The sequence below is a fragment of the Diuraphis noxia genome, unplaced genomic scaffold (assembly GCF_037042655.1).
Source record: "Diuraphis noxia isolate RWA-SAM2 unplaced genomic scaffold, SU_Dnox_SAM2 contig0001, whole genome shotgun sequence".
In the NCBI taxonomy this organism is placed as follows: Eukaryota; Metazoa; Arthropoda; class Insecta; order Hemiptera; family Aphididae; genus Diuraphis; species Diuraphis noxia.
This window is the reverse complement of record NW_028301711.1, coordinates 82,844,416-82,869,389: the sequence shown is the minus strand read 5'-3', so window position 1 is coordinate 82,869,389 and position 24,974 is coordinate 82,844,416. Positions and strand designations below refer to the sequence as shown.

The 24,974-nt window shown below is 29.2% G+C and overlaps 1 protein-coding gene across 1 annotated transcript; it reads right to left on the bottom strand.

Annotated features, from left to right (window-relative positions):
- Positions 1–6,327: 6,327 nt before the first annotated feature.
- LOC107167376 (E3 SUMO-protein ligase ZBED1-like) lies at positions 6,328–7,662 on the bottom strand. Its single transcript, XM_015516398.2, has 4 exons — positions 7,568–7,662; positions 7,149–7,497; positions 6,744–7,069; positions 6,328–6,667 (listed from the first exon to the last, which is right to left on the bottom strand). Exons 1-4 carry the CDS (start codon positions 7,660–7,662, stop codon positions 6,328–6,330), a joined length of 1,110 nt encoding a protein of 369 aa, XP_015371884.2.
- Positions 7,663–24,974: the final 17,312 nt, after the last annotated feature.

The window sequence follows — 24,974 nt, the reverse complement described above, 5'->3', positions numbered from 1 at the left end:
ACTATTTGTTTAATTTATATTTTAAGTTTAGTTTAATGTTAATAATATTATAGTAATGTAAGATGGTAATATTTACCTATAGTTACAGACTTTATTTTTTCTCTGCATTTCCATTTGTATTTATCAAAGGAAGCTTCATCACGTGTCAAATTCATCTTATGCCTTCTTACGCATTTCGGTCCCGTGTGCAAAGCTCCTAATTTTTGCAGCATTTCTATCAATGCTAATCCGTCGTCGCATAAAGATAATTCTTTTAAATCGTACAAATTAATATGCGGGATGCCCATTATTATAATTATAGAAAATTATTAAATTTGTAAAATTTATAAAGAAACACTGTGGTCAGTAGTACATATACTAAGTACAATATTGTTTAGGCTTTAACCGTTTAATACTTTTTGTAATCTTATCGAAGTTGTTTTTGCTCAAAATATTTTTTGCCATATTATTATCTTAATAAATGTCGTTAGGATAAAAATAATTGGCATATATAATATATATTATACATTGTTCACAATTTTATTTAATCGTGTAATCTACTTGAGGTGGTATTTCACTGCAAATCGAGGGATATTTTTGATTTAAATGTCCGAGCGACTTCCGGTTCATGCGAAATGCATTTTTTTTTTTTTTTTTGGTATAATTGCAGTTTAGCACGCAAGCGATTTTTTTAATAATTAAAACATATGTATTTCAACGAGAAGTTTTATTCTTTCAAACTTCGCGATTTTACGTATGCGCGGAATATCTACTATATACTTTAATGTCATGCGGAGGTAGCCACTATATAATACTACTTAATATTTTACTTTAACAGGCGGTTGAATCTGGTGACCGGTTAGGTTAAGTTAAGGAATAAGGGCGGTTAAGTTAGGTTACCCATCTGCCCGAAGGGCAGGGATGCTCTCCCCCCCGCGACCCCGTAGGGGTCGCCAACCCCCTCACCTGGTTAGGTTAGCTATTTTAGCCCCGGGGGTTTGGGGGCCGAGCCTCCATCTAAAGCCTGGTTTACACTTATCAAAAACTTATCAAAGTAGCCACGTCCGTGAACACGGATCAGTGTAACTTTGATTCGAGCACTGACGACAGTGTTTACACTGTCAAATTTTTTCTGTCCAAGTAAAATATAAAATAAATAATTTATCAGTAGCCAAAATGGAACCAGAACTGGCAGACGTAGTGTTATCAGTCTGCGGAGTTTTAGCTCAAGAGTGTGCAAACCAAATTATTTCTAATCGTAAAAAGAAAAGAAAAATATGGGTGCGAGATTGGGTTGCCAGGCGAAATATTTTAGGTGGATCAAATACGTTATTAACGGAGCTCCGAGTGGAAGACAGACCAGGTTTCATGAACTATATGAGGATGAGTAATGGTCATTTTAATATTTTACTAAAAAAATTGGAAACCCGTATTCAAAAACTGGACACATTTTTTTCGAGAAGCAATACCAGCTAAGACAAAGCTGGAAATCACATTAAGATTTCTCGCTACTGGAGAGTCGTATTCGTCACTACAGTACTTTTTTCGAGTGCCCAAATGTACCATAAGTTTGTTTGTACCTGATGTTTGTACAGAAATCTATAATGTTTTGGAAATTTTCATAAAGGTAATTTTATTATAATAAATTTATTTTCACTTTAAATAATTATATCAGTACTTATGAAATATATAATATACATAAAAAACAATTAAATATAGAAAAACAAAATGATAAATACGCTGACATAACTTTTATTGACTTATGGAACTAAATAGCTGTTCAAATGTTTGCGGTACGGGTTCTTCTGTGCCTTCAATATTATACTCAGAAGATTCATTATACGTATAATTTGAACTTACTGATGGAATATTTAAATCAATGGATGAGGATGAATTAGATAGTAAATGGTATTGGCCTTCTTCGTAGTTTGATTGACGAGATTGAGGAGTGTATGTATCATGATGAATTTGAGTTTGTTTATTATTTGATTCACGGCTTTCTTCGTACTTCAACAATTCCTCTGTTAAGATAGTTTGTATTTTCAATTGCGATGCAAGTGCTTGCCTTTTAGGAAGTTGATTAAGTTGAACAGCAACACTTTTACCAAAAATTTCAAACGGATTTTCAACTTTTGGCGCAGATGCAATTGCTGCAATTTTTTCCAATCTATCTACTGTGGTATCAATGTTAAACAAATTTCGTGGAGTTAATTTTCTTTTTTTATTTAAATTTATCGGGATTGAGTTAGTAGTTGACATTGGTTTGGTTAAAGATGGATTAATAGTTTGAATGGTTTCAGTACAGTTTTCGAAACTAACTTGGTTTTGTGATGATGTTTTTTCTGTAGTCTCTGAATTTTCGTTATCACATTTTTCATTTTCATTCTCAATGCTACTACTTTGAGTGCAAGAGATTACATTAGATATCTACAAACATAAAATTATAATAATATTGATAAATTATTAAGTAATTTTACAATAAATGTTTGATATTTCAGTGTCCATCAAGTGTTGAAGAATGGAATGAAATAGGAAAAAATTTTGGTTTAAGATGGAACTGTCCTGATTGTTATGGAGCAATAGACGGAAAGCATATAGTAATAAAAGCACCAGCTAATAGTGGATCTGAATTTTTTAATTATAAAGGATCATTTAGCATAGTATTATTAGCTGTTGTTGATCATGATTATTGCTTTCGCTACTTAGATGTTGGTGCAAATGGAAGATGTTCCGATGGAGGAATATTTCGAAACTCTTCATTAAAGTTAGCTATTGAAAATGATTTTTTAAATTTACCAGAAAATGGTTATTTTGTTGCCGATGATGCCTTCCCGTTAACGAAATATATGATGAAACCATATTCCAGGAGAAAATTGTCAAAAGAACATTACATATTTAACTATAGACTATCAAGAGCGCGTCGTATAGTCGAAAATGCTTTTGGGATATTGGCACATAGATTTCAAATTTATTTGAAACCAATACAACTTCAACCAAGTAAAGTCGAAGAAATTGTTAAAGCAATATGTGCTCTACATAATTGGTTGCGTATCACATCGGGGTCAACATATATGCCTCCGGGATCATATGATGAAGAATTGGCGGGAAGTACAACAGTTCGAATGGGTTCTTGGCATTCTCAAATACAACCTACAGGTTTAGTTGAAGCTCCACCATTAAGATTTGGGCAAAATTATTCGAGAAGTGCGATTGAAAAACGAGAGCTTTTATGTAAATATTTCAACGAAGAAGGTGCAGTACCATGGCAAGAAAATATTTTCGATGTGTAATATTCATTGCGAATTTAGAAAATCGAAATGTATTAATAAACATAGTTAATGTTAATTTCATAATTATTTGTCGAATAATTATTTATATTACATTTTCTATCTTCTATTATATAAAATATGCTTATTAAAAAAAATGTGACTATGTATTTTTAATATTTTTAACTACTATTATAACAATAATTCTATAAATTAAATTTACCAAATTTGTTTGTGATGGCCGTTGGATTACATGTGATTTAAAAAAAGAATCCATTAAATTAAACCAAGGTAGGTACTGAAGGTTTATAAATAGAATCGGTTCCGGTTCCTAAAAATAATGAAAAGTATGATGTATAAAATGAAAATTATTACTTATCTAATATAGATTAGATACCTGAATAAAACATGCAGACACTTTTTTCACCTCTTGGCAATAAGCAGAACTTATATTATTAATTTTTGCCTTTGCTTCGTTTACACCAAAATTCTCTATGGCCATTTCATTGCATATTTTTTCAAGCGCTATTTGTCGTCTAGCATGTTTGTTTTTATATTCAGATATACTTGTATTCCAAAGAACTTCATGGCTTTCGTACAAATGAATAAATTTCATTGTTTTGTCCTCAGACCATTTTTTTTCTGCCATTATAATATTATGTACGAGTAAAAAATTAAGTTGAAAAAAATGTATACAAAAAATATTATTGTATTAAATAAATTTAATATAAATTATAATAAATTGTATTTATTATAATAAATTTAATATTGTAAAGAACCAAACATGAATGAACATTTCACTGAATGAAAACTAGACATATTAAAAATATAAAAATAAAATGTTCTCCCCACGTACGAGAATTTTGATACATGTCCGTGCCGGCACGGATCGAACAACACGACTTGTACGAGCTTGTCACACGTACGTGTGGTGTGTTTATATTATCAAAGTAGAATCCGTGCCACTAATTCGTGGTTCACGGACGTGGCTACTTTGATAAGTGTAAATCGGCCTTAACTCGAGGTGCGGAGGACCTCGAGTTTGGCGACCGGAGCCGGTAGGCGAAGGGAGCCACTATACTTGATAATTTTGTTATTTAACTGTTAGCTCTGTTTTAAAAAAAGAAAATATGTTAATAACAAATATCATTACAATTGTAAAATCTTCTTTTTTTAAAAAAAAAGTGCAAAAAATATTTCGGGTGTGTCGGGTGGGTATCGAACCCCCTAGGGTACTAGTCTAATGTAAATGCGTTGTTACCATTGCGCCATCATTGAACACCACTCTGATCCGGCATTATAGGTATTTAAGGGCTATTATATTATGTTAAAACTTCAATTAGTTATAAGTACGAAACTAACTTCGTGCCCCAAATTCTGATTTCACCAACGTTTTTTTCAGCCAAAAAATTACTAAGTCCACCCAAAAAATTGCAAAAAAAAGGGTGCCCGGTTAAGTAGAAATGTTCCGCTATTTTTGCGTACGCAAAATGTACAATAAGTTCTGGAAATTTAATCGAGGGTGAACAAGTTTTAAACTCTAACCAAGTAATATTATGTGATGATCTTCAAACAGAAAACGTAAGTACCTATTTATCAATTATTCAAATTATCTGCTAATGAATTGAATTAAGTGATTATTTAATTATATATAGGTAGGTATAAGAGAAATAATATTTAATAATCTGCCTATCCCATTGTAATATTGTCAAATCTATTAAATCATTTCTCATTGAAATTATTATTTATCTATAATTTATATTATATTTTATTTATGTATTTATTCTTAAAAACTTGCTTATTGAGTCTCTTATTTTTCAGGATAGGTGTAACAAGTACAATTAAATCATTAGTTATTCAATTATCAAAAGTATCAGAAATGCCGCGTGAAATAACTGGTTAACTCCATATAAAAACAGGGTTGATTCATATACTGAATTTTCGTCACAAACTCACAAAAAAGTTAATACCTAATATTATATTTTTTTTAATTTGTTTTAAATTTTGTCTACAAATTACCTATCATAATAATTTATTATATTAATATTGTTACTAGTATTATCTTATTATTTAGTCCTGTTTTCATTAGTTGTTATATTCACCACCAGACTGTGTTTTATTATCTGCAAATCCCATTTGCGTAGGTATGTTAGTTATTGAGATAATACGATGTCCCATCTTAGTGATGGGCGATTCATGTCGGTGAATCGAAATGAAAAAAATCGATTTTTTGGAAAATCGATTTTTAAAATTAAGATTTTTTAAAACACTAGATGGCGCTTTTACTGTTAATTGTTTTAGCTTGCCCTTGTGACACCCAGGTTCACATTGGTTCATAAATAAAGGTTTTCCATACTCATTAATATCAGTGCGAGTACTACCTACCTTAGTCCCGAATTCGGAGAGAGTAAACACTGTGAGTGTTGTAGTCCTACAGGGAGGGCCTACATCAAAGCAACGGAAACTCGCCACTTCAATGACAGTGTCTATAGACAGTTTGTCCAGTTGGTCACATAGGGGAGGATGATACGCCTTAATTTTTTAAAATTTTATTGAATAAATTACCAAACTTAAATTGTTTTTACTTAACATAATATATAATGTATTTTGTCCACTTAAAACATCCATTTAGAAATACAAATACTTGTCATGTATTTTCAAATACTTTATTATTTGGTAATTAAACACTTATTAATAAAATTATTTTACTAGGTCAAGTATACCATATGACATAATATGCTACACACGTTTATTGATGTCAAATAATGTACACTGTGTAGTAATGTTTATTAAAATTTAAACACAATTAATTCAATAATTCACAAATAATTGAACACTGATGTTTTTATAAATTTATTTTTTAACAAAACTGATACAATTAACACATTATATTAAATTTAAATATTTGAAAAAATAAGAAATACAATAAAGATACAAAACTGATTTTATTGAAAATGTATTATTCTAATTGCCAATCATTTACTAACAATGATCCAAGTAAAAGGAGTTTATTAAAGTTATCACCTGTTAACCTGTTACTATTATCAGTCATAACTTGACCTGCTTTAGAAAAAAGACGCTCCTAAGGTACAGAAGTAGCTACCATTCCTAAATAAGGATTTACAACTTTTTTTAAATGAGGATATATGGGTCCATGAATATCCCATAAACTTAAAACATTATCAGTTAATAACACTGTCGGTTGGTTTAAGTAATGCTTGAGATCTGTAGGCATTTCGTTGACATTCAAGCTTGGTTCTGTTAAGGCTTTTTTTGACACTAACTGTTTATGTACTGCCCATAAACTGCCAGGGTCATCTTCAGAAAAACTTTCATTAAGTGAACTGGTTTCACTGGAGTCTGTGCTAAGTTCTAAAATTTTGGTTTTAATTGTATTGATGACTTTTGAAGAAGCCACTGCACTATTCGAATGTAAGGTTTTAAAACGGGGATCCAGAATTGTGGCTATGGAAAGAATTTCTACGTACTCTACCAAACCTGGTTTGTAAATTGTTTCTTAAATTCGATTTTAAAGCCGAAGCCACAACACCATTCACTTCTATTGATTCAATTTTTTTTATCAAGCAATGCATCAATGGGATAATTTGACTACCTGTTATATATTTGTGGGCACATATTTCTCTAGTAGCAGCTTCGAAAGGTTTTAGAAGATGCATGATTTCTTGGGCAATAAACAACTCACAACCAGTTATCATGGTAGGACCTTTAGGGAACTTCACGATAATGGATGCTACATGGTCAGAACAATTAATAAACCTGTCTAACATATAATACACAGAATTCCACCTGGTTGAAACTGATTGCTTTAATTTAAATGCAGACTTTAAGCATCTCGTCAGATGCAGATACAAATTGCTTGAAAAATGTAACTAAATGTTTTACCTTATTTATTAAAGTAGCAGTATTGGCAGTGTTGTCCAATGCGTTTTGTACTACAAGATTTATTGTATGTGCGAAGCATGGCAAATGTTTAGCCTTACCAAAACACACGCTCACGGTGTTTTTAATATTAGAACCATTGTTAGTTACGACCAAAAAAATTTGACGTTTTTCAATACCCCATTCTTGAAGAGCACTGTCCAGCCACTTGGCAATATTTTCAGATGTATGACGCTCATAAAGTACCACACTTTCTAACTTTAATTTGCACAAACTTAGAAAATGAGCTGTAATACCAAGATAAATTTTGGCATTGATATTATCAGCCCATATATCTGTAGTAAATGTGATACTTTTCACCAAAGATAATTTATTTTTTATTTGACCCGATAATACATCGTACTTGGAACTAATAAGTTTACCTAGTTATTGTCTTTCTTGATGGTGCTTTATACAATGGCAGAGCTTGTTCGATGAAGTAGTTTAAACCATCTTTTTCAGTGGAAGAAAGCGGCATGTTGTGTTTTACCTACATATAAATCAATGCGTTTGTGATGGTTACATTTTTTGTACCTCCACCTAAAAAAAAATTATTAAGATTTAAAAATAAAGTTAACATACATGTTTATTAAAAACTAGTTAATTTAGGCATACAGACATATATATTATATTATATTGTTTAGTTTTTAATATTGCTACCTATTATAGATCATGCAATTATAAAATAAAATAAAATATAAATGTTTTGTTAAATCCCTGAATACTTAAATATTGCCTCTTTCTTTCATATGATCTAAATTCACTAATTGATTGATAGATTGTTGGTTGTATTAATTTTGAACTCGTGCTCGTTGACGATCTGTTTGCAGAAGTTAAATTTGATACCACAGACAATGTATTGATCGTTTTTGATATAATCAGAATGTAGGGAACATGAAGATTCTGGCCGAGACTGAGAAACCACTGTATCCAAGGTGGTTTGAGCACCAGACTGAAATATCATATATTTTAAACATATGAAATGTCCATGTAATTGAAATATTGACATACTCGTATTTCAGTAGTTAAATCATAATACTTACCACGGACTGAACAAATAGAGAATCAGCTTCATCGTCTTCAACTGAAGAGTAAACAATGTTGTTTGATTTAGAACATTTAGCATTTTTTAAAGTATTTAATGAGGGGTGCTTGCGCTTTAGGTGCTGCTTCAAGTTGGTTGTATTGCCAAAAGTTCTTACGACAACATTACATAACTTACAACAACCAACCTTATGAGGCTTATCAACTTTCACAAAGTAACTCCACATGTTTGAAGTCGAAGACATTGTACTATTGTAATATTAAAAATATTTATTTTTACATTTTTTTAGGAAAACTAGAATTGTGTACTGATAAATGTGATAACCGATTTGACGCCATGTTGGATTCCTTTGGTATTTTTCCTGCGAAGATCCATTCGTTATATTATAGATTATAGAATATAGATGGGTACAGGGCAGTAAAATAAATAAATTTATAAAATAAATACCTAATCTACAGCAAGTTTAAAAAGTTTTTAATAAAAAAAAAATTTGTTTTTCTCAAATCTATTTGAGTGTATACTGTATCCAATAATATAATATAATCTAAAACTCTCAAGCACTTAAATCCTTAAATTAGCTGGAAGAATAAGTTGGAGGGACAACGGACAAACCAGAATGACATTTTCACATACATTTTAAGTACGCGCCTATCAAATTATGATAACGTGGAGTCGTCATTTTTAGTTAATAAAAATATTTTGTGGAATCGTATGATTTTTTAATTTAAAAGCATCGGAAAAATAATTGTTCAAAAGTAGTTTAATCTAACTTTGATGCACAAAAATACCAATATATTAAAACTAAAATCGTATTTATCTTATGTCAAGTCTTTTGATAAAAACTTTCTTAAGAACATTTTTTTTTTTATTTAAAGATATTATTTACGGGTAGGTACTTAAAATTTTAAATACATAAAAGTACATAATGATTTTCATCTAATGCAATGTTTTCAGCTATAACTTGTAATTCAACCTACTACATTACTAAGTAATAGTACAATTACTGTAATAAATAATAATATATGCTGAGAGACGTCTTCTCTTTGAATCATTTTTCATATACCTACCCATTGAATTTAATTTATCACATTCATCACAGTAACCCCTATTAACTACTACTGTACAGTAGAACGGACGGTAGCTCCACTTGTCCAGTTTTTTCAAAAAAAAGTATTTGGCAAGACGAAAAATTATTTATGGACAAAAAGAGTCAAAATATTTTGAAAAGTTTATCATTTATGGAAAAAAAGGTAATTTGGCCAAAACTTTAAATACTAAATTAATTTTATTATTTTTTAATGAATTTATTTATTTATTAAATATATTCATTTTTTAGTTACACCAAAAAAAAAAAAAAAAACAAAATAAATTTTATTAAAAACCATTTTTGTTTTGTTCTTCCCGACTTTTATAAATTATTGGGATTTTATTACTTTTGATCTCTTAACATATTAATTAGATTCATTTTCCTATCAAAAAAGCCGCTGAAGTAAAAAATTGGAGCATTTTTACTGTTACAAAAGTTGATGTTAGAAACAAAAATAAAACACGCTTTGTAAAATCAACATATTCATCGCTTTGCTCAGAATTTAATATGGGTGGGTTCTTATAAAAATTAATTTTGAATTATTGTGATAAATTATACCTATTATATGACCAGGTATACAATTATAAATATATTCTACTGAAATAAATACAATTTGGACACATTTTTTTGCAAAATTAATTTATTACAACCAATTAATAATATCTTGATGAGTTATAATATAATAGGCATAATAAATAATGATTATTTACTTAAGTGTAAACATTTCATTCTTCTCTGAGATGGTTTATAAAAGCGATTAACATTGATTTTATAAGGTACATTGTCATATTTTGAAAAAATCTAGTAGGTGACCCCCGTTTCTTTAACTCTTTCCCTTTGCTATGCCACTGGTTGATCGCTTGCAACGAACAAATGCCAAAATCCGAAACGCTATTCGCTGAACTCTTCGGTACAAGGTTGGTGACAGGGGAAAATAGTTCTTTGAAGTCGTGCTCGACCAAGTCGCAACGAGACAAAAAAAAAAAATTAATAATAACAATAATATTATATTATTATCATCATTATTGTGTTGTGTGTGCCCAGACGCACTGCAACAGTCGCGGTCGTCGTAACGCATAAACGACTACCGCAAAGACGCGGCGGCGCGGAGTGAGGAGGACTGAAAATCTATTTCTCGCACACGCTCGCTAGTAATATATTACGTACGAGAGTTCACGTGTACAGTGTGTTGCGTCGTACCGGGCGATCGTCGTGTGTGGTCCACTTGGTGGTGACACGCACTCGCGGGATCGCGCACACACTTGCTACATCTCGTCGTCGTATAGTGCCGCCACCGAGCCGGTTTCCACACATTTTTATACAGCGGCGGCGATAGAGCAGATAAATATCGCCGCCGCGCACACTCATTATACACGACACAAACAATAAAGCGGTATAATACGCGCTCGCCAGACCTCCCTACACCCCAGCCCGCCTGTACTTTCAATACTATTACTACTTCGGCGCCGGACTTCGAAGTAGACGAAATGACACACGGGTGGGCGGTGCCGAACTTGAGACCTTTTATGGTGTTCAGATTGCAAATGATCTCTACAAGCAAAGGAACTAGGAAGGCGTGGGACGTCGGGCTAAAGGTTAATAAGACATCCGTCGTTGACAACCGACTGGACTACCCAATTCTGTAATTGGACAGTGCCGTTTCGAGAGTGCCACTTGGTGAAATTTTCACTGTTAAACTGAGAGCGGGATGAAAAAATAATTGTAGGCCCACATAAAATAATTAGATACAGCTCGAGATGTCATAAGAGATATGTCTCTTGAATCTAAATACACTGTATTTATAACATTGACAAAAAAAAAACAATCATGATTATTATACAGTATATTATAGTGAACTATAATTTATATATTTTTTTAGACTTTAATTTTTGTAAATAACTATAGGTACTTGACATTTTCACCAAATGTTTATGTTAACATATTTTTTTAAAGTTTTTTTTTAACTCAGTCATAATGCTTAAAATTCGAATAAAATTAGGAAAAAATTCTTAATAGGTTATTTTAACAGCAGTCCAAATATATTTTACAGTAGTAGGTACCTATGGTTTTTTTTTATATCACGAAAATTTTATATGTCTAATGTCTTCATATTTTAACGGAAAATGACGAAATTTTGTAATTTATAAATATTATTAAAAGCTGACCAAATGTCTATGCTCAAAATTATTTTTCGTCCATGATGATTTTATATCATAGAAATTAAATTTAACACATCCGTTAGAGTGACCTACTCGACATGTCATGTACAGCAAAGCGGTACCCACTTGCTAAGATTTATATTTGAAATGCATATTCTCAAAATTATTATTTCAATAATTATCATACCTATTAATTATTATCGTGTTAATACTTTTTAAAACATTAAAGTATAAAATTTCTTATTTAAAAATATGTTTGACAATGGAATAAAAATTTAATAGTTCACCTTATAGTTACACGCAATCGTGTAAAACTATAATAATAATAGCAATAATTATAAAACTATTTTTTATATAATAGTATTACCCACAGGTCATATTTTCAATTAAAATATTACCTACCGAATCAATATACAAAAAATTATAGTGATTCGTATATTCGTGATTCGACATCTGTAGGAATACTGTGTTTATTGTTTTATTTTTTTTTAAATAAATACGTCGAATAAAAATAACATTTTTGATTTTTTCATAAAGTTAGAAAAATAGTAATAAGCTTATATTTATTGTTACTTTTTTACTTTAGTGGGTGTATGACTGATTTCTCGTCTTTGCATTGTTTGACTTTATCATTGTTGGCTTTTAGTTTTGGCTGACACTGTTGTACTGACAGTCACACGACAGTAATAGGGTAACATATATTTTCGAACGTAGTTGTAGCTCAAATTTAAATATTTTGTTTGTTTACACTTAACACGACACGCGTACCTACCATTGACGTAATAAACAATGAATAATATTGTCGTGCCAACCTCAAGGGGCCTAACGTGTGTTGGAAACAATTTCTTTGGAAATAAATTGGTAAAGCAACTGCCTACAACAGTAATGTATAAGAGGCTACGGCGTCGTCGTATTCTCCGTCGTAAGTGATTTCGTAACGCTACGCCATAGGTACCAGTGCACTCGGTTATTAAAATGCCAATGCTCAATAATCACGTGCGAACAACAAAATTACATTTTTGTGTGATAAACATTTTATTTATACATTTTTAATCCACTGTTTGTATATCTACTTAAGATGTTGTTATGTGGCCATTATAATAAAATTCTGATGAGACACTGGAATTAGAAACTTAATGATTTCTGGTAGCCTGATAAGAAATCAAGTTAAGAAAACCTTGAAATATATTTGTTTTTTTTTTCAAATAAAAATATGTTTCCTCAAAAGGCAGTTCTCATAGCAACTGAGAAATGTCAAAAACAATGTATATTCGTTTAAAGTTGATTTTATATTGCTGTTATTAATAAAAATTTGAACTATTTCACTAAAACTAAAGTTATTTTTTAAAAATATTTTAGGTATTACGAACTCATCATTGGCGTTTGAAGATACTTCGGTATTGACCCGCAGCTAATAATAATAATATTAATTAATGAGTTAAATAATATAATTATTATTATATAGGTAAGTATGTAGGAACTTATGAGGTTTAAACCAAGATTTATTCTGAAATTCTTAAAAACACATTTTTCGTAACGGCGTGGGGAAGTTAAAATGTAATGTTATTGGTTTCTGTGAAAAATCTTTAAATATTACTTGTACGTTATATTTTTAACGTATAGGTAATACTTTTTACCATGTTTTATAGATGAAATCAATCTATTTTGATACAATTTTATTCAAACAACATATCATGGTAGGTACCTTAAATATAGTCCATACGAATAAATCATAAATAAACGGTTAAGATGGTCGAAAAAACGTCCTTCGAAAACTTGAAACAATGCGTGTATAACATTTTACATTTTGTAGTATTTTTTTTTATTCCCTACGGTTTTTGCATGCATGTCATCCGAGAAATGTTGATAATGCTACTCTTTGTATTTTACACCGGACACCGCATGAATAAAATCGAACTGTGAAAAAGAAAACATATTTAATAACTATTATTATTGTTGAAAATAATATAAAAATTGTAAAGTAAAAATTCTGATAATTCTGAGTTTTCGTTTCGTGAGTAAAACTTATTAGGTATTTTTTATCTCGCTTGGGATCCAAAAGCATTCAGAGGCACATACGAAGCACATATATATTTCATAATGTTATTTTTGTTTCATTTTAATATTAATGTTTTGATTTTTTTTTCCATTTCGTTTGGGCTCCGTACACAAACACTATACCCTATAATACTAGATGGCTTTAAAAATCGTTCATGTCTCCATGCCCTTATTTACAAGGAAACCTAACTAAATCTAACTAAAACTATCTGTTGTAATTTTTAAAGCCGATAGTATTACATATCTCAATCGGAAATTCACAACAGACGCAACAGTGCAACACTACTGATTACTACTAACATCCTGTGCTGGCACCAGTACTGTCATATTTCTGGGATAATAATGCTTTACCAGTACTAGCCAAGTATACCTACATTTAAGTACTTACTGACTAACTACAAATAGTAATTACATTTGTTACTATAATAATACTATCAGTAAAGACCGGATTTAGTTGCACTAAAAATATGTCAAAATTCAAAATTGCAATGAAATAATACAATAATTGCATAATAAAATCATCTAATTGCTTCAAAAAAAGTACAAATCATATTATAAAATGTATTCTTAAAATATTACAAAATGTAAAATTATAATTTTTTTTTTACAAACATGATAGACATTTAAAAATTATAAAATAAAAAAGTTTTTAAAAGTATTTAATAATTAAAATATATTATTTTTCTGAATTGAAATTTATAATTATGTATATTTCTAAATATTGTGTTCCTTAAAATTTTATCGTCGGTTACTTAAGATATATTTATATAAAGAAAATGATCTTTCAACATCCACACTGGTTATTGGTGCATATTTAAAACAATTCAAAAAATATGGTGTTATGTTTGTATCTAAATTAACATTTAAATTACCTGCTATCACCTCAGATAAGTTTTAATTATTTTAAATCCATCATTTTTGTCTAATACATAAGTAAATTTATCTTTTATTATTTTTCCACGAGGACTGGGAATATTTATTATTTTATTAATATATTTTCAATTTGACTAAATATATTTAAATTATTGAGTAATTGGCTGTTTGATTCTTCTAAATTTGTGAGTTCTGTGGTTAGGTCGGATAAATGTAACTTAAAAAATGCCAAACCACATTTTAATACATTATTATCGCCACGTATATTATATTACACCTTTATACTTCTTAGATTGAATAATCTAACCAATAATGAAAATCCCCAATAATTTTATTATTTTTGTATTATAAAATTATTTAAGAAATATTGATTTGTACATTTAATAACGTAAAATATACAAAATTCCAAAAATTGCAACATAAAATTAAATAGAAAGGCTGCAATTAATATAAATCGTGTACTCGTACATATTATTTGATCAAATTTGATTTATCTTAAATGCAAAAAAAGTTGCAATATCAATTAAATCCGGTTTTTAACTATCAGTTACTAGGACAATTCTGACCAGGCCCATAACCATAATAGGCCATTGTCTGCCCCCCCCCCCCAAAAAAAAAAAACATTTTTCCTTCATCCGGACATTTAGTGAGATTACAGACATGTACATCTGTTATGTTACTATTTGTATTCTATATAATATGGTGAGTAATAAATGTCGACAATTTAACTTTAGTTAGTTAAGTCAACATTTCGAAAGTTTAAATCAAAAAAGATAGTAACTTATAACCAAGTTAAAAAAAAATGATATTTTTTTTTAATCACCATCATCATCACGGTCGCACATAGTTTAGTAGAATAATAACTCAATATTTTGTAGTGTATTCGTCCATTTCATTCTACTCAATTCCATATTACACATTTCAATGACCATCAGTCTAATGATTTAATTAATTAGCTTTCTTACAGTTATAAATATTTATGTATAAATACGATTTTAATTTACCTATAGATTTGTTTTTAAAATTAACTGGAAAAATCTAAATTATTTATATTGATTATTTGACCAGTTAAGTTGATTAGAAAATGTAATTACTAACTAACTAATACATTTATATTAAATCAATATCGTTATTGAGTTGATCATCAAAATCTTTAAATTTTTCCAATGTAGTTTTTGGGAAATCAATCAGTGCATCTTTTAATATTTTAGCTGTGTCAGTAGAATTTATTAGATCCCGTGTTGTTGCCTTATTGGGTACTCACATTCGTAGGCACATATCAAAAATACGATACATACGCGGCACATATATATATATATATATTTCATACTGTTGTTTTCGTTTCATTCTATTGTTAAATATTTTCTTTTTTTCTGTGTTTCGTTTACCGGCTTTTTTTTTTTTTTTTTGTCTCCGTACAATAACAGTATACCTACCTAATAATCAGGGCTAGGATTTGTAAGCAACAGCATGTTTTTTTCCGACTTCTGATTATTGATTTTATCAGTAATGTCCACGAATCACCTCATGATGAGATAAATGGTGGTGTTTTTATTTTGCATGTTTTTGCATATTTTGGATAAAATGCATGTTAATGCATATATTGAATAAAATGAATATTATTGCATATTTCGATTATAAGAATACGAAAAATGCATGTTTTATAGTATATTTCGTAATTAATATTTATAATTTAATATTAATATTTCATATTTAATTCTAGCTCTGCTGCTTAAAGTATAAAACTTGGTTTTTTTGTCAAACAAAAATTTTATTTTTATTAATACAAACCTATATAGGTAATATGGTATTACAATAGGTATGCGATTAAAAATTGAATAGTTTGACGGAGAAAGATAAACACAATTAATAAAAGTATGTCGGTCAATATAAAATCTAAGATGGAAATTAAAATGCATATTTTTGCATATTTTGGTAAATAAAATGCATATTTTACAATTTTTTATTGTAAACAAATCCTAGCCCTGCTAATAATCAATACTTTTTTTTTATGGCTTTAAAAATAATGACAAATCATTCATATCTCCTGTGCAGAGCGAGAAAAACCTGTACCTACTACGATTTCATTATTTGTACCTCATTATTATAATATTAATATATTATGATCAGCATCTTCCACTTCTCTTTCTTGGCCGTGACAGTTCAACCCGCGTCGCAAGCGTTATAGTCATAGTTTATGAGGTATGTCGTAATATCATATTATATTGTATTGTCATTAGTTACTACCACTAATACTGCTACCATGATGGTTATAACTTTTATAAATATTATGCAAGTCGTCGGTTGATTATTATACACAGTTGTGGCATAATATTATACTCGCATTCTTTGCCGTGGCTTTCACGAAGTTATGAGTCGCCTATGCTTTTATTACAATACCTAATCTTTATTCAATATTATTACCACTATTTTTTATTATTATTAACTAGTGTGTATTATTATTATTTGGAGTTTACTGCCATCTCACCGGCGTGTTATAAATTCATATGGTATCTGATGACGACGGTGGCGGCGCAAGTATCTATGGATCTTCTGTTCGAGTGTATTGGTTAGTAGAATGCGTATAACAATATGTTTTCGATATTTTAATAGAAAAGTATAGAAAAAATTGAAATATAAGAAAAATAATAATTAGTTAAATAATAATTAGTTAAATAATTTAGCACCTATATGTGGGTGGTATATAATTTTAGTATTCGCGACTTCGATTAAAAAATGTGCCTGCACCTATTATTATTATAAAATAGTTTAGTAATACATTAATTTTTTCAGATAAAAATATGTGTACTCAATTGCCGTGGTGAGGGTTATTAAATGGGGAGAGGGTTAAGTATAAATTAAACCAAGTTTTTTACAGTTTTCGTATATAAATTATACATTTATTGGGAAGGGAGGGTCACCCAAAAACCCCTTGGCTACGTCTGCAATTATCAGAACCTACAATGAGAATAAAGGGTTGAATTGGTTTCCTTGATTCCGAAATTGTATCACTTCTACAAACAACTTAAAAATACTGTGTGACTTATCATTAATCTAGTATATTTAAATAGACTGTCTTACACATTTACCTATGTGTTGTATGTATAATATAGTATGATTGGAAAGAATATAATATAAGTATATAATGATCTACATTTTTAGGGGGAGGTCACGTGATTACGACATATATAGTCACGCATTATTACGGTATGTTTGCCTAATCAACTATCTACGTCCAATGAGTTAAAAATATTAGAGCATTATAAATTAATATTTTTCTAGACACGGTGGTTGGTTTCAACATATAGACAGATAAATGATTAATATTCATTCATCATTACTATAAAATGCTTAATTTGTTTGCACTAAATTTGATAAGCTATACTATATATTTTACAAAATATCACATTCAATAGGTAGGTACAAGCTATATTAATTAATATTTTCTTTCATCTCTAATACTATAACTATAATTCTGTTTCCATATAATTATCACATTCTGTGTTATACAAGAATCAAATATTCCATTGTGTCGGAGTAGATCCATAATTGAGTATCAGCTGGTGGATGGACACTACCTAGTAAAAATATGAATTATTCAATGATTGATCATTAATCACTCGCAATTTAGGTCATAGCTGATGAACTTTTTACACGATAATCAACTAATAGTTACGTTAAAATTTAATATTAGAACTTTCAAAAAGACAATAATTAAATAATGACAATTTAAAATAATGCTTTTATTTTCAGGCGTCTAGTTGAAAATTAATTTAAAAAAAAATATAAATGTGACATATTTTAAAATATGGTTCTCAACCGTTTTGAAATGTTAATTATTACACCATACTAATAATAATTAAGAATATAGTCCTAAGCATTTTAAATTTATTTAGTACTGCTTATTTAAATCCATAAAAATACGTGGTAATAATAACTTACTATATAAGTGTCATGATGAAAGTATTAAACACGTTAACACATTTTTTAATGATATTGTCATCCAAGTGTTATGACTTAATAATAATAAACATGTTAATATAGGTAATTAAATGTTTCAATCAGCATGTACCTAACGGATATAATAGGACATAAAATATTTAAGTATGATATTTTCTGTAACTTTTATAATACCGGGAATTTACCAGAATAATTTCGTTAGGTAAATTTTACTTACCATCGCTGTTCAACTTATTACAGATAATCTATTTTATAGGTAATTGATGGCGTAGTGCACATGATATAAAAAGTTAGTATTTGAAAAAATATAATAATATATTGAATAATCGATTATTAACTGATGTTAAATTTATTGGTATGTTTTATTTTATACTTGGAAACGTGCGTTATTATTTGCATACGTGCAGTACCTATTGCAGTGTCAACTGCCAAGTGCTCTAGACGACTAGGCCATTGATATGCAAAAATAGTTTATTATTATTTAACCATTCGCGTATGTATACTAAAATCTATCGCTTCTGCAAATGATTCTGACGGGGATACTTCTTCAACTGCCAAGAGTTTAATTTTGAGAATTTCTTCTTTTAACTTCGTATCTACCATGGTTTTTATAAGACAAATATTTTCAATAACTACTCAAGTGTCAAATTATCTCCAGTCAAAATCAATTGATTTTAAACAAGCTATAAAATTGGTTGATATTGCAAAAAAACGTTTAGAAGACTTGACAATGATGCATTTGAAAAATATTAAATGAAGCCAAACAATTTGCATTTGATAATAAATTATTAGAACAAGACTTCAAAGAATAAAGAATCAGAAAAAAAAAGTTATGGCTGGGGAGTTATCAGGTGATGAGATTTCTCCATCAAGTTTAGACAATTTTAGACGGGATGTATATTATAAAGTATTAGATATGATTATAAATTCACTAGAGTCTAGATTTAAGGACTATCGTGAGGTCATGATAGATTTAAGTCTCCTGTTTCCAGAACGTTTAATGTCATACAGACAATGAGGTGGTAAAGTTTACCTGATGATGCATAAAGAATAGGTGAGTCGTGAGTAGTAAGTATAATGTAAGAAATTAGAGTGTTTGTTAAATATTTATAAACAATTGTTTGATAATTTCATATAAATAACACACCTAGGTACATTAAATTTTTTTTAGTTTTCAATAAATTTTATGTTTTTAATAGGTATAGTTGAATTATTATATTTTGACATTACAATGGTTACAAGTATGCACAGAAATTAAACATATATCATTTTTTTATTTTTGTGAATTAATAATAATTATAGATTTAACACATTATTAAACCTATATACAGCTATGAGTATCGTTACTACTAACAGCTACAAATTTTAACTTAGGGGGAAGCTGGAAAATTATAAAACACATTTATTTTGTATTTTAATAATTTAATTGGCTTCTTAGTTGATATTTGTCTGACTTCTTTTTTCTGAGAGGGGATGCAAATTTATTTTGGGTGCTACTAAATTTATTACTAAATATTTTATTTTATTTTTTTATTTATTTTTTATTTAAATTTAAATCTATGAGATTACTGGGCCTCACTGAGACATACTCGTGTGGAGGCCCAGGGTTATCTACTATACATTACATATTTGCATAAAAATTATAATTGACAGACATCTACAATATTTGTGTTTGAAATTAATAACCTAATTGTACAATAGAAGTAAAAACAAAAACAAAAACAGATAAAGTATGTTATAGGTAGATTGGTACAAAATAATTCACGACGAAAATAATACTAATATTATAAATACTATACATATTTTTAATCATATTTAGTGACGTCACATTCATACATTAACCAGTGTATGATATGTTTCTTAAACAATGGCAATGGCAAGTTCGCTAAATAATTTGGCATTGAATTGAGAATCTTGGTCCCTATGAAATCAAATACCATTCGACGGCCGGTTTTTTTTGGCCAAATTTGGGAGTATTTATGTAGTGCGTACCTAGTATTGACACCATGGTTCAAAGGGGACAGTATATTGTGTTTTTTTATATACAAAATGCTTATTTTAAAGTACAGGTTTTTAATATTTAATACATTAAACTCTTTAAATATTTTTTCGGTTGGATATCTACGGTCTTTTTTAATTGCAACTTTGATAATTGTGTTTTGACAGGTTTGAAGTAGGGAGAGAATATTGTCATAGGCACCACCCCAACCTATTAAACCATATGTGATTTGCGATTCAACAAGAGCTAAGTAAAATATTCTAATGTCTTTAGGTGGTAGAATATCACGAAGTTGTTTTATTATATAAACTAATTTTTTCAACTTATTACAAACAGATGTAATTTGATTTACCCACCTCATATCCGAGCACATTTCAATGCCTAGATATTTAAAATTTTTTACTATATTGATTGATTTGCAGTGGCATTGGTCATGAATCTGACATGTATTATCGTGGATTTTAATTGAATTGATGCTCGGTAAAGTGGGTTTGGTGAAAGAATGTAGTATAATAGCCGATTTATCAAAGTTTAAAAATAGGTTATTAACACCTAACCAGTTATCAATGGTTTTGAGGTCTGTCTCAATATTATTAAAAACTTCGTTCCATGTATTAGCTATGCAAATTAGTGCAGTATCATCAGCGTAGCATATACTATAACCTAACCTAGCTTGGTCAGTTCCCTTACCTGGTCTGAACCCAAATTGGTGCTTAAAGAATAGATTATTTGATTCTAAAAAGTCTAGTAACCTCTTTTTTATTATTTTTTCGAATATTTTTGCTATATTTGAAATTACTGAGATTGGCCGGAAGTTACTATATGATGTTGTTGGACCTTTTTTGTGTATTGGTGTGATTATGGCTACTTTAAAGTTATCTGGTATTAGGTTCTGAGAAATACTTAGGTTAAAAATGTGACATAAAGGTATACAGAATATTGTACTATGTTTTTTTAATAAATCAGTTGTAATTTTATCAATTCCAGGAGATGACCCATTTTTTAATTTCGAGATTGCTTTTAATATTTCTTCTGTTGTTATAGTTTCAAATTTATTTAAGGAAGGCTTATTTTTAATTTCTGTATTATTTAATTCAGATGGAGTATTAAGGGGGGTGTTTTCAATTTTACGCTTTTGTATTTGTGCAACTAAATCTGATGCCACGTTAGCAAAATAATTGTTAAATCGATTTGCTAATATACTATTTTGTTTTTTTATATCTGTTGTATCATTAATTAATTTTATTAGGTCTACAAAATGATTTTGTTTTTTATTTTTTGCAATTATATCTTTGATTATTTTCCATTTAAGTTTTATATTATTTCCGGAATTCAGTATTTCAGTTTTATAGTACGTTATCTTAGCGTCTTTTATTACATTGGTTAATTTGTTCCTAAATCGTATGTAGTAGCTTTTTAATTTCAGATTTTGAGGAAATTTTTTAACTTGTATATGTAAGCGATCTCTTTGTCTGATGGAATTAATAATCGCAGTTGTGGCCCATGGCTTTAATTTTTTGGTTTTAGATGAAATAGTTATTTCTGTTGTGGAGTTTTTTTTTAGTTTATTTATAGTTTCAACCAAGTACTTTAAGGCTAAATTGACATCATTAAAGTCGAATATTTCTGACCAATTATGATTTTGAACCAGATTAGTTAGCTTACAGTCATCAATTTTTAAGACTTTCAAGGGGTTCGGACTGTTATTACGGTTATCTGATACGTTACCTATACTAAGAGTCGTTGGGTAGTGATCTGTTATGTTTGTATGCACAACTATTGGTAGCAGATTGTTATAGGATTTTGTTTTTAAAAATATGTGGTCTATACATGTTTTCGAGGTAGGTCTGGTGATGTTTTTGATTAACGGTAAAAAACCAAACTGTGCCATCATAAGCGAATAGTCTTCTTTAATTTTTGAGGGTTTAAGCAAATCAATATTAATATCACCCAATATAATTTTATATTTAGCGGCTATTAGGGTAGATCTGTATAATATGGTATCATTTAGTTCATTTAGAGCAGAATCAACGTTACTATTGTAAATATACATTCATACCAAACACTAATAAGTATATTAATGATGTACATAACATTTTATGAAGTATAACTTTTTTGGAAGTTTGCATAATTGCCGTATAACGTTCAACGATATGTTATCTATTATATTTTATTTCATTTATTTTTATTTGTATAATTTAAACGGGCGAACCCAGTTACATTTATTATAGACATACGTCTATTATTATAAAATATGTAATAATAATAATAATAATAATAATAATATTTATTAATCACATGAACACTAATCTTAAAAATTATAATATGACAGCTATACAGATAGTATGCATTAGGTAAATAGACAGGTTTAAGTAATGTATGTGATGAGACACTTATGGTTGACAATAATTCACTGAAAACAAAAATGGTTAAGAATTTAGAATACAGAGTAAAGTTGTATAACATTGGAAATCGACTTAATGAGATATTGACATAGATTATAACATTTATACAGCTAAAATATTATTTATGTAAAAATTAAAATCATTTAAGGAAACGCAGGAAAATAGATCAGCATTTAAATAATTAACAAGTTGCATAGCTCTATTCATAGGAGCATTTTGACCATAGTTTGAACGTTGGAGTTGCACATAAAAATTATTTAATTGCCTAGTTCTACGATTTGGAATATTAAAATTCAATAAAGAAAGTAGTTCTGGACAGTTAATATACCCATTCGTTAATTTAAAAATAAAACATAGATCAAGTCTTTTCCTTCTGTTGACAAGGGTTTCTAGCTTTAAATACGACAATAATTGTTGATATGATGAGTGAAGTGCACGTTCGATACAACGTCTGAATTGAATGATACGTAGAAAACGGTTTTGAATTGATTCCATGCTTTTTGTTGCACCGATTGATTGCGGGGACCATACTATAGATCCATAATCGAGTAATGATCTGACGAAGGAACAGTAGAGTGGATTTTAACGCTAAAGGATTGACGAAGTCTTTACAGCTGCGGTTTATGAAACCTAACATCGAAGAGGCTTTATTTTGGATAAACATATAATGATCATTAAATTAAAGAGATAGGTCAAAATAAATTCCCAGGTCCTTGTATAGATAGACTCGATATAATTTAATGTTGTTTATATAGTAATTATATAGAGTAGGTGTACGGTTTTTAGAGAAGGTTATGATCTTACATTTGTTTATGTTTAAGGATAAATTATTTTGAGTGCACCTGGTGCTAAGACGAGTTAAGTCATCCTGGAGCAGCAAATTATCAGCTGGTGATGTAATTATACGGTAAATTTTCATATCATCTGCATATAATAACGTATTAGAGTTTAAAAATTCGATGTCATTGATGAATAAATAAAATATAAGTGGAACTAAATGTGATATCTGAGGAACACCAGTGTTAATTTTAAATAATGAAGAATTAAAACTCATGCATTTTACATATTGCTGCCTTCCAGTTATGAATGAAACTAACCACGAGTGGAAAGGATTACGTATACCTAGATTAAATAATTTTGAGCTAAGAGCACAATGATCTACTTTATCAAACGCCTTGGAGAAATCAGTATAAATAACGTCAACTTAGAGTCCAGTTCTGAAAGCTTGTAGGATGTAATTTTGGAGTACTAGTAAGTTCGTGGTGGTTGATTTACCCGGCATGAAACCATGTTGAACATCAGAGATAATATTTTTAAATAACGGAAAGATTTTTTGGTGTATAATACTTTCAAACAATTTAGGGATAATCGAAATTATAGAAATTGGGCGATAATTAGTGACTGAAGTAATATCTCCCCCTTTAGAAATCGGTTTAATATAAGAAATTTTTCATTTATCCGGAAAAATACCAGATTTAAGTGATGTATTAAATAAGTATAATAAAGGGATAGACAGAACACATTTACAGTTAGTAAAGAAAACATACGGAATACTATCAGGACCAGGACAAGTAGTGGATTTTAAGCTGATTAACTCATCATAAGTATCGCTTAAAGTAATGACGCAGGTGTTCAAATCGACTTTCATCGATTTAATGTCATCGGGTGGTTTTTGCATAAAACTTAATTGTTGGTAAATAGTAGAATAATAATTGGCGAAACTTTCCGCGATTTTGTCACCACCAGTAACACTTTGATTATTATATGAGATAACAGATGGAATATTAGAATTTGATCGTTTGCTATTAATATAATTCCAGAAACTTTTAGGATTAGAGGCTATTGAACTTTGAGTTCTCTGTATAAAATTTCCATAATCGGTCTTATTAACAACTTAACATTGAGCATTAGAGAATATATTATAATTTACATTAGTTGGAGATTGTTTATATATTTTATTGGCAATTGTTTTTGAGAAAATTAACTGTTTTAGAGTTTTGGAAAACCATAAAAAATACTTTGTGGAGAACATATGTTTTTTTTGACATTGTACATTAATTATATCGTGTAATTTGGAGTAGAATATATCAAGTGCTTCATTAATATGTAAATCTTTAAATGTGCAACTCCAATCAGTTGAGGCCATACAAGACCTGATAACATTATAATCACAAGTGATAAAATCATGAATAATTTCATTGTAA